The sequence below is a fragment of the Rhipicephalus microplus genome, chromosome 6 (assembly GCF_043290135.1).
Source record: "Rhipicephalus microplus isolate Deutch F79 chromosome 6, USDA_Rmic, whole genome shotgun sequence".
NCBI classification, from domain to species: Eukaryota; Metazoa; Arthropoda; class Arachnida; order Ixodida; family Ixodidae; genus Rhipicephalus; species Rhipicephalus microplus.
The window spans coordinates 39,821,277-39,833,455 of NC_134705.1; the positions used below are offsets into that span (position 1 = coordinate 39,821,277).

Genomic DNA, 12,179 nt, shown 5'->3' on the forward strand with positions numbered 1-12,179 from the left:
AGTAGAATTTTGGTACCCCCGTCGCTTCAGAAAGTCAGGCTCTGCAGAATTCGCAAGTGGGAACAAGGCATTGGAAGATGCGATGCCCAAGCGCGTGAATAAGTGGGGCGGCCCACTATAAATAGTGAGTTAGAAAAGATGGTTATGGGCTGCAAAGACTGCGCACCGACGAGAGTTCTACACAGGGAACCCCTCACGTCTTATTCTACGTCAAAAGGTCCCTGGGCACGCGTAGGCGAAAAACGTTTTGCATTCCAAAGTAAACAATATGTTATCCTAGTAAATTAATTATCTCGTTACTCAGAGGCGATAAGCTTGGCTGAAACGTCATATAAAGTGGTAATAGCAGTCATTAAGAGCTGCTTTGTTAGTTTTCGAGTCCCGTCAGCGGTCGTCGCGGACAATGAACCACAGTTTGCGTCAGAAGCTTTAAGAAATTTTACCATTGTCTACAGTTTCTCGCACGTCACCTTAAGTTCGTTTTCCCCGAGGCGAATTGAGAAGTTAAGCTCATTGTGCCTACCGTAAGAGATATGTTGCGGAAACCAAAGGACATCTTTGTGGCTTTTCTGGTATACTGATGCACCTCTTGATTTCTAATATTGACTAGACTCTCACTCTAAAATGGCCTTCTATTTCCAAAGCGAGGAAGAAGGATAAGGAAGCCAGAGGAATACAAGTATGCAACCTGGAAAGATATCAAGCGGTGTGGGGTGGCAACCCTTGATGCCAGAAAACTGGGTATGGGTGCAAGACATTCCTTGTGCCGCTTAGGTACTAAGCCCGGTGCAGAGGCCTTGATCTTATATTGTGAAAACCTCATCTGAGGTTATCCAATGGAACAGATAAAACTTGTTGCCCTTTAACCCGACTTCAGGTGACAGTACACTGTCGTCCTTCACAGATCTCCTGCCAGAACCGGTAGGCCAGACACTGCAGGATGACTCAGGCGACGTTACCCATTAACCCTCTGAAGGCTTGGAGCAAGAACCCTCGGGCTTCGAGTTCACGTGAGGTGCGGAGAAACCAACACGCAGTACTTGGTATGACCAAGTCTCGAAAAAGCCTTGAAGACTGGGTTTGTCATTTCAAGCTTATTGAGAAAAGGTTATGTAGAAAATCCAATTGAGTAACCCTTCAGCTGTGAACTTAAGTCTTCGCCAGTCGACAAGAGATGACGCACGTAGGCGCCAGGGTTTGGAACAAGTACGAATAAATGGGGTTTTGCGTTGTTGGCTACCGACCTGTGCGGTTGTGCATTGCTGGCATAAGTTACCGCTTGCAAGCTGCAGCGCAGACGCATGTGACGGGTCGTCAGAAGTGGGATGCCGGTAACTGCCATCACAACGCAATCAGTCGCTGAACTGATACCCAGAGTCTTTTTAGATGCGAAGATGCTCCTTGACTAGCCTGTTTAACGCTGTACTTTTGCACTGGGGCGGTGCCATTTAGGCCACGCTTTCCCATGCAGTGCGCGTGCGTGACGTCACTTTCTCCCTAGTATGTCACTGCTCCCCGCGTGTCTATCTCTCACTTTGCCCTTTTCACCGCTCGTAACGCTCGAGCCCACTCGTCACGTCCACATCATCTCCTCACCCGCGCCACCTCTCTCGATCTGTCGACGAGAAAAAGCCGCTGGTAGGCGTGCTCCTCCGCTGTCGTCAAGCCTGGTTGTGGTCCATGGAAGAAGGAAAAATATAGGAGAGGCACGGAGGAAGGAAAAGTAACAGAGGCCCTCACGTCACTCGTTGTGAAGCCGCGATGAAGCCGGAAGTCGGCCATATTGACTGGGCCAATTCTCCCCTCTTGTTTACATCCAAATGTAAAGCAGAAGGCACGACTCTCTCTCCGGTTCGCTGTTGAAACCACAAGTTATTTATATGTACCACTTACTGCGGCTGACGAGCATCTCGGGGGGAATATCGCGTTTCCAGATTACAACCAAGATGGCGCAATGTGCGTGTGTCGCTACATCGTGCGGTGGTGCGTACTCCAATTACCCACGCGTACTTTGCCCCGCTGAGAGAAAGAGAGCCGCGCTCACTCGCACCCCCCTATCTCACGGTGGGGAGGAGGGGAGAATCGTACGTCTTGTCTGGCCTCGGCTTTTACCTGGAACGATCCCTTTGTAGTTACAGGGCGCACAAAGGCTACTGCAATCATTACAGTCTCTGTTTCCGAAAAGCACGCGCTTTTCAGACGCAGCGAAGTAACAACTGAAACGCTTATTCGTGTGCATCTCAACATGTGAGTACGTCTCGTGTGTCATTTCTGCGTGAGAAACTCGGGGCACGTTTTGATTTGCTTTCCATTCTGCGCTTGACCTTCCAATTTGTTGCTATTGCGCTCATATCTTCCCTTTCGCGGCAAAGCTGTGGCTTTTTGAGCTTTATCTTTCCTCACCAGCAAGTAGTTTTGTCCTCTTTTTCGCTCTCTCCCGTCATTACACGTAACCGCTCAATATACTCCCAGCCTTCACGCGGTGGTTTTGATGCTTCGTCCTCGAGTCTTCCGGCTATAATTGTTATTTTGTATCATTTATTTATGAGCTTCCAAACTTTGATTCTATGTTCTGATTTTCAGTTTTTCATCACATTTTTAATACCATACGTTCCAGATTACTACCCAAGCTGTTAATGACCTCCTTGTCTATTCTAATGTCTTTAATTATGGCATAGATTTCATCTGTCATAAGACATCAATTAATGCTCGACTGCCTGTGTCCAACTTCCCACGTGATTTGCCCCTCAAGCTTGGGCCCCGCGTCTACTATCTCCAGACTATGTGGCTCGCACTGATCTAGCGATAAGTTGCAGTTAGGATTGGGATGATGGAGGTAATTCTGATGGTTCAGATGACCACAAAGACACATTGATGGATTGGAGAGGCCTGGTTGTTCAGTTCCTGACAAACATCAGTTTGACTTAAATGTAAACATTCGACCGAAGTCTGTCTCGTCGGGTATGAAACTGGGAGATGATTTAGACTCCAACCAAAAGTTTCGAAGAAACCCGACGTTTCTAAACCGACTTGGTTCCTTCCTTTGGGGTGACTGCCGTGAAGTAGTTGCGGGGGTGGGAGATAACAAAGCAGCCGGCGGTACAGACACAAATAACCTTTAGGTGCGGAACACTCTGGCAGAAAACTCGAAGCACGTAATATACGCCGGAGACTCGAATTGAAATCGATGTGCAGAAGCAACGAAAATGCTGGTGTAAAGCGAGAAGACGGTTTTATTAAGGACGTTTCCACGACATAAGCTGGAATCAGCGATGAGGCAAGCGAGCGCAAAGCTCACAGCTAAAGCTATTCGACGAAACTTCGTGACAATTGTGGGTGGTCTGAACGATGTCTTGAATGAAGAATCGGCAGGACTAGCGACCACATTGGCGAATATGGGTCAATGAAATGCGCGCCATGTGCCCTAAGCTACAGGTAGTGGTATGCACGATACCAGAGGTATCGGTGCATGACGGCAACCTGAAAATAGCGGATGTCGACGAAAACAAAGGGATATGGCAGATGAGCCTATATAGAGGATGTGATGTAAGGCAAAAAAACAGAGAGTTACATAGGTCTGGTGGTTTGCAACGAGACAGAATTCACTTCGATAGGAGGCTAGGTTATAAGGTTGGTGTGTGATATGCAGGGCGTGCAGTAGATTTTTTGGGGGCACACAGGCCCTTCAGTTTCCAGAATAGCTAGTAATGAGGAAAACGACCAGGGGTAGTCTTTGAGAGGTGTTTTAGCAAAAAACCAGACAAAAAGTAAAAGAACGAAGAAGGCGCGTGTTGCAATTAGTTACATAACATGCAGAGTGGCAGCAAAAAGGCAAAGTGGTTAGAGATTGAGGAGCGTTAAACAAGTAACAGATAGGTGTTCATACTGTTACAAAAACACACCTTAGAGATTTGGAAGAGCCACCACAGATTCTTAATTATTCTTGGGAAGACTGCAACAAGATCATAGCAGAAAGGAAAGGAGGGCTTTTGAATGCTAATCCAAAGTAATGCCGAATGCGATAGAGTGAAACAAACGTTTTAAAGGCACTTCTGGGTTTCGAGCACAGTAGAGGGAAAGAAAACGTGGCTAGGGGTAGCTTACTTGTGGACGGGGAATACCTAGAAAGAAGAGAGTTTGGAGGTAGTGAATTTCATACCCACCGATATCAAGGCATTCTTCATGGGGCGAAATAATCCTTTTAGGGGTTGTGATTGCTCACATACAGGACCTTGATGTATATTCATACACCAATGGCAAGAGTTATGTTTGGGGCAAGCAAAGGATGGCCAGTCGGTAGACGGCGCCTGATGAAAAAGGGAAATCAGGAAAGGTGGCTGGGTGAACGGAGTACTAAGCTGTTCACATTCGCACGCGCCTTTGTTGCCAAACTAGGAGAGGTTTTGTTCACCGCACCTTGTGCTGGTGAGTCCCCTTGATGGCGAAGCGTTCTCACGGTGATCCAGTGCGATAAACAAGTGGTACCTGTCGCGACATCATTCGCCTTTGCACACGTTTTTGTCGCCAAACCTTGTGAGATTTTGTTCACCGCACCTTGTGCTGGTGAGTGACCCGTATAGTGGAAGCGTTGTGACGGTAAGCCAGTCTGAGAAACCAGAGGTTTCTGTCGCAACACCACTCCTGACAGAATAATGTGGCGGGTGTGCTATCACAGTAAGTGTACACAGACGGCAGCATCATATGCACTAACTCCAAGCAGCCGACTGGCTGTCTAGCTAGGCTTGTTGTTGCGCGAAAGTATTTTTAAGCTTTACGTAGACAAAATGTCGGAGTTTTCCTTTAGCTGATTTATTGGAGGATGAGGACAGCAAAGTGTGGGAACGCTGCTTGGAGTTAGGTCACATGATGCTGCCGTCTATGTGCACTTACCGTGACAGCACGCCCGCCACATTATCCTGTCAGCAGTGGTGTTACGACAGGAACCTCTGGTTTCTCAGACTGGCTTACCGTGAGAACGCTTCCCCCATGCGGACGATAGTGTTAGTTTTAAGAAAATCGTGCCATATGAAGATCATGAAGTATTAGAGAGGGCTTGTGGCAATTTTTGAGTGATGCATGAATTGTGGTATGCAGCTAAATGCAGAAAAAAATCATACTTTTGCGTGTGACAAGAAAAAAACTATCCCAGTGAATTTCATTATAGACTCCAAAACAGAACAGTAATTGAAGTCTAACAATGCAATTACCTGAGCGTCACACTTACCAATAAACTAACATGGACAACTCATATCTCAGATGTCTGCACAACCACCTAAGTAAACTGTGGCTCGTAAAGAGAAAACCTAAATATGCGCTGGTAAGAACTAGAATACTAGATTTTAATGCAATATTATGATCTAAATTATATAATGCTGCTGAAGTTTGGGATCCGCACCCTAAGACTTACATTCAGAAACTTGAGCGAGTTCAACGAAAATATGCAGGATGTATATACAGAAAATATGTCAGGCATGTTTCCCCGTCATCATTTATGTCACAAAACCGAATACAGACTCTACCGACGCGCAGGAAATTCAATCGTCTCGTACTACTACACAACGACCTTGCTGCGAAAAATGATATGGCATTGCCCTCTTCGATTTGCAGACCCACTACAAGAAAAACTAGACACACCCACAAACATTTGCTTGCGCTGATTTTCGAGAGAACAAATGCTTACAACAACGCTTTTTTTCCGAACAGTGAGCGACTGAAGTTCCCTACCTGTTGAAGTTCATGAGTCGAATGATATCATCTGATTTGGCAAACCATTGTTTTTCGTAAATTTTTTATCAGGTCTAGCAATGATTGCTACTTATTTTTGATACATTAGGTTCATTTCGTGTTACATTGTCTTCGCATGTATATAACTTTTTTTGTTTTGTTTTCTCTCTTGTTGTTATGCCTCTCTTGCTTGGGCCAAAGTAATAGGCTGCATTATTTTTAAAAATAAAATAAAAATAAAATAAAATGACCAGCTTACGGCGCTCACGCTAAAACGCACGGCCACCGTGCAACGTGCAGCCTGCTCTGACAATGACACCAATAATAGCGTGACAAAGCAGTCAACGGCCACAAGACATCAGGCCAGCGGTAACGCTGCGTAATTCATGGACACAACATTTGTCAATAGCATCAGCTACAGTCGTGTATGCACAATTGTCCAGTGGTTATGAAGGTGACGACTTCGCATTAGAGTCATGATGTTATCATGATGTCAGCAACGCTATGCCGGCAAGAAAAAGCGCTCCTTTATTCTACTTACGGAACAACTATACAATACTTGGCTGTTAATTTGAATTTATCCCCTAAGCATTGGTTTCGTAGTTGTCAATTTATTCATACTTCATCCGGAGCACATGTGAGCAGCACAGGTAACTAGGCATTAGCAAATACGGCACCTGACTATGAGGAGCGTCGTCTCGTCCAGCCTGTTCACCGACGCGATGCAATGCTTAAACGCCAAGCGTGCTCGACTTCGCGAAACAAAAAGTTACCACGACGTATTTCAGTTTAAAAGCTTTGTAAGTACTGTATTCTAGTCGAGTTTATTCGCGAAAGAACGATTAAACATTTCTCTAGGCTGTTGCCGCTGAACGAGTAGATTTAGTAACATAGGACACACCCTGCACATTTTGAACATTGATACAAGCTACGGTGCAACTATGAATGCAAGAACAGCAGAGCACCCTCCACATATGGGAACACGTAAAAATAAGCGTGTTAGTGGTGACCTGCATTATTACGTTAGTGTAAAATAGTTGAAGCACGTGAAAACGAAGGCCACGTCACTTAATATTCCGAAGAAACTCAGAATCGTGATAGCGCGTGCAGTCTTTTCTTGGTCACTTGAAATGTAAATATTATTTGGCAATGGCATCCATGCTTCCCTTTTGAAAGCATGTGTGGGCATGCTAACGTGCGCTAAAAATTTGCAGCATACGCATTGGATTGCCACGAAGAAAGCGAGCGACACCGATATCCAAGGAGCTACGCAGCAGACGAACGGAGAGCCGTTGAACCAGAAGCTGTTGCATCCTGCGTGCATACTATAAGCCTGTTCCAGTTTACGCCTCACCTATTGGTACTGTAGCCTGATGTCAAGTCGGAGTTGATTTCGGTAGGGATAGCACAAAAATTTCACTTTAATATAAGAATAAAGTACTATATCTTAATTTCCTGGGAATCACACTTGCTCAGAGTGGCATACGTGTACAGGATAAACAGGTACGATAGAGTACGCTCCCTTTAAAAAAAAGATGTCAGTGCTCTTTAACAACATTGAATACGTGTTACATCGTTGTGCTTTGGTTTCAGCAAGTAAAACGTGAGTATACCCATTTTGTTGCAGCTTCTCTGTCCGGAAATCGAAGCAACGTCTGCCTGCAATGAAGAAATGCACATATTAGTGATCCACTTTCTCGTTGAAGTCATAATATACGTGAGGTAAGACAGCTTTTTTGGTGAAATATATTTGAGGTATTTTTCTACTCTCTTCACTCGCTCTGTCTTGCAGTCGAATTTTATCAATGTCCTCAATTTCTCAGATGTTCATGAACACTTACGTGTTAACTTTTGCAGTTTTCAAATGCCCACCCTTCAAATGCCTTCAGATGTAGTTTTACAAACTAACCTGCCATATAATAATGCAATTAGTGTAGTTACACATACACACAATATTTTTTCACATAAACATTTGAATTTAAAAAAATAACATTGAGAGTTTAGTAGATGTGGCGACGACGTTATGGATAAGTGAAAGCTCTCTGAAGAAAAAAAAATTGCCGGAGCATTTTTTTTTTCTGACGATGGAATAGCTTTGCACCAAAAAGCGGGTCCGTAGCGTCGTACCAACTGTGGTAGTCGTGAAAAAGAAGTCTCCAATGATGCATCGCCATCAAAGCAAACAATCGTAGTCAACATTATTACGAGGCTTTCACCCAATATTTATAGTGGTCACGCGTGATGTGCGTGAAAAGCCACAGTCAACTGTGGCCAGGAGAAATAAATAAATATATGTGGCGTTTAGCATCCCAAAGGTTTTGCGTGAATTTTAGAGACGTCGTAGAGGAGGGCTCCAGAAACTTCCACCATCTAGAGTTCTTCGACGGGCACTTCCATCGAACTGTACTCGCGCTCACGAACATTTCGCTTCCATTGAAATGAGTCCGCCATGGCCGGGATCGAACCCTTGACCACCCTGTCAGCAGACGGGCAGTGTAACTACTGCTTCACCACAACGTACCGTCATAAGAAAGGAACGGAAGTAAAATAGTGTACTGAGCGAGCACCTATACATTCATTTTGAGACTTTCACGCTGTAATATAGTCGAGGTCATACGCGAACGAGCGATTGAACATTTTTCTTGGTCGATGCCACTGAACTAGTTGTTTTAGTAACTTAAAATACCCCTTGCACTCGATGAACATTGATACAAGTTACGGTGCAACTATGAATGCAAGAACAGCTAAGCTCACACAAGCTGAAAGCGCTAAGGAAGCTAATATGTACTCTTGGGGTACATAATTCACTCGCGATGGTGGTCTAGTGGTCACGGTGCTCGACTCTATCGCGATCGAATCTTGACCGTGGAACTACATTCCCAAGGAGAAGCGGTAAAGGTCTGGGTACTTAGAATCGGATAGACGTTATCGATTTCACTGCCACTGACCAGTATACTTGCCACGATGCTTTCTAATTGAACTACCGATGACAGCTATACACACCACCAGCAAGAGAATTATAGACCATCTTCCCGAAGAGAACCACGATAAGGTGTGAAGCAGCAAGGTGCGCACGCCGTTGAACCGGCTGAAACGGGTGTCTACGAAGACGCTGGAAGAACGGTTTTGGGCAAAACTTGGTGCAGTCTTTACTCGAGTAAACGCTTCTTTGAAAAGAGACGAGAGGCGGGTTATGTTTCGGGTAAATTTCATCACAGATGATTGAGTCGAGAGAGTGTTTCCACACGACGAGAGAGAATTATGTTGCGAGCGTGCGGAGGAGCGACACCACCTAGGTGTGTTGTGAGGAGCCGGTAAAAGCGGTGGGTGAGGGAGAAAATGACGTCAACAGCCTGCTATAAGTTGACTTACTTGTCATTCTTCCAACAACTACGGCGAGGGAACGCGGGGCGGCGCGTTGGCTGAGAGACACAGACGGACAGCGTTACACAGGCTAGTCAAAGAGCTGGTTCGCATCTAAAACTAGCAGTTGCGTGTACGAATAAAACCGGTGATCGAAGATTCTTAGAAATGTGACGCAAACAAATATGTGCCTGATTTCGCTACTGGCTTTCATGCAGGTGGAACGGTGGGGAGCGGAAGGAAAGAGCGTCTGCTGCGCCGTGTGGCGGGAAGGGCTAGCAAGTGAGTATGCTGGCGTGCAGCACAGTGCGAGCCAGTTCAAGCTACGAACCAACCACAAAGCAAAGCGATGGTTTTGAGGTGAAATTACACAGATAATGAAACAAGGAGACAAGTGGTAGAGGGACGTTAGCGGGGAAGCAGAGGCAACCTTCGATGGCGGCAAAGACAATGGTGGGGTGCGGGCTTAAGATGCTTCACTCTTGAATATTGCTCAGACACAGAACCAGTGAAAAATATAGTAGGCGTCATACTTGTGTTTTTTGTGCTAGATGATATGTGAAATGAGCTGATAATTATTCCAAAGTCACATCTCATGCACATGGCCACACTTTTTTGGACATTTGCATGGCAGCTCTCGTATAGTTTTAATATCTGGGATGCTACGTGCCAAAACCACGATATCAATATAAAGGACGCCATAGTGAGCTCTGAAAATTTCTAACACCTGGCTACTGACATATTTTAGGCACCAGTCCTTGTCGTTGTGCGTTTCTTCACTTCGTGTTAGTCTGACTTCGCGGCTAAATTATGCCAGTAAGTACCAAATAAGCCAACAAACACTGTCTACCTTGCGGTCTTTTTTTCATCCGTCAACTGTCATCACACAGTACATGGCGCTTACCATTTTGCTTCCATAGAAAGGCGACCGCCGCGGCCGGGATCAAACCCACGAGCTTCATGTCAGCAACCAACCAACGCAACCACCACACTACCTCGTGAGGGAGACGTGTCTCTGCCTTCATTTTATTGTCAATTTCGACTGCAATGGAACGCGGTGAAGCCCCCTTCATGCTCTAATTTTTTCTGCGATTAGCAACCCCATTGAGTTTAAAAGAGTGGTATTTATACGTTAAAAAAAATGGAAGCTTTGTATGTCGAGCCAAAACATTTAGGAAGCAATTTCGCATGTTTTTTTGCCTTTTGTCAGGGTAGCGAGAGGCCTAAGAAGCACGAGATGGTTGAAAATTCCCGAGCCCTCCAATACTGCACATCTCAGATTTTATCGTGGTATTTGCATGTATCATCTCGACAACAATAATGAAGTGAACGGTTATTTTAAATTGAAAGCGCATTTCTGTAAAGTTTCTTGTTCTGATACCGTAGTGTACGAAACCAGTTATTGGAACATACCTGGTCTTTTTTGTTAAATAGGTAGCTTCACGCCCACCGACTATGCGCAATGTTCTCTACCCAGCCATGTGAACGGTGATAGAAACAGCGTTGCTGGCACAAAATATGCCACTTCTGGACGGAAACAGTATGGAACCCTGAATAAACTAATTAAGGTGTTCTTACTCACCGTAACACGGCGGCCATGCCTTCGGGACAGAATTGCTCGGCCAGCTGGAAGCAATTTGTGGGGAACCTACGGCTGCCCAGTGAGACGAAATCCGTGTCAGGGAGGTATCGCACATTGTGCAGGTACTTGGCAGGCAGCAGTGGCGCGATGAAAGACCACACCTCCAGCAGAATATAATTGAGCACAAGGTGTCTGCAAGACCCGCATTTGCCACCACCTTGAATCATCGTGTGTTAGCGCCACACCCACCACTTGACCCACTATACCAACGGAAAACAATAAAGCAGTTGAACCTCCCAAATGAATGAATTTATTAGTTTCAGGAAACAACATTTTTTTCTATGCGGGAAAGATGAAGAAAATGATCAGAAAGCTAATTCTAGTGCCTTGACGTTTAGTTAGTAAACTGTGGTTACTACAGTAAAAACGTTTGCTCAAGTCCACCTAAATACTTCGTATAGGAATATAAACTATCGCTTTATCACGTGGTGCACTCTAAGTGAGCATTTCTCATTCATGGATGTTTTGAGGACCTTTCACGAAGTCGGTGGGAATGACGGGAAATCCCTTCAGGGGAAAGGAAACGGCAGGCGGGGAGGGGGAGGGCTCAGAAGCTTGTACACCAGGTAGTGTAAATTTATTTCTCTTTGGCAAACCATGATCAAGCTAAAGCGCCACATCAGTATCAATCTCGACAGCTTATCGTGCGGCTTGCAGCCGCGTTCAAGATATTGCGACGTAGTCTTTTACACGTCTTTATTAGGCCTGGAAGACGTAGCCTAAAACAAGTCACCTCTGAGACACACAACTAACTCACGGGCTATATCCACTAACAATTAAGATGAGGAACACTATGTGATGATGGCTATACAGCGGTAAGGAAGAAGCATGTTGTAAATGCCCACATTATTTCCACCTATGCATCCTTAAGAAAAAGGTTTCTGTATTTCAGTTTAGCAACAACTTTTCACACCATGGCCTCCGAGATGGTGGGCGCGTGGCGTGTTTTTTTACTGCCGTTCAAATTATTGTACTCCCCAACAAAACGTAACAAATTTCGCCTCACGAGCCCGGATACCGCGCGAGGGCGCATTCCCTGTAAACTCCAGCAACGGTAGAAACCGCAGCAGAAAGCAAAGCGCACTGATTTCCAGGATGCACATCGTTTTTTCACAGCGAAAGCTTTTGTCAGATCACAAAACGGATCAAGTGCGCGCTGTAGTTGTGCGTGCAGTCGCCGCTGGTGTTCGTAATCACTATCACACGAAATAGACAACTAACCCGTAAATAAAGAACACCAAGGACTAAATGGCATTCCAACCAGGGTGATCTGCGTGGCTGCCCTGAATTGTACCACAGAGCCACGCTGGTGCTGGGAGCTGCTATGCAACCAGGCCTTAGGCATACTTGATGTTGCGAAAGAATTCGCGTAATTATGAGTAATAAAGCACTGTAGAACTGCAAAGGAACAACCACGTGTCACACAATGGGACTTAGCTGCGGAGAGTGT

The 12,179-nt window shown here is 45.3% G+C and overlaps 1 protein-coding gene across 1 annotated transcript in view; it reads right to left on the bottom strand.

Annotated features, from left to right (window-relative positions):
* LOC142765835 (uncharacterized) overlaps window positions 1–12,179 on the bottom strand; it is a 32,957-nt gene that overhangs the window by 16,716 nt on the left and 4,062 nt on the right. The window contains exons 2-3 of the mRNA XM_075867639.1: window positions 10,670–10,861; window positions 7,338–7,383 (exon numbers count right to left, since the gene is read on the bottom strand). Of these exons, the coding sequence (XP_075723754.1) occupies window positions 7,338–7,383; window positions 10,670–10,861 (238 nt within the window). The remainder of the gene's footprint in view (window positions 1–7,337; window positions 7,384–10,669; window positions 10,862–12,179) is intronic.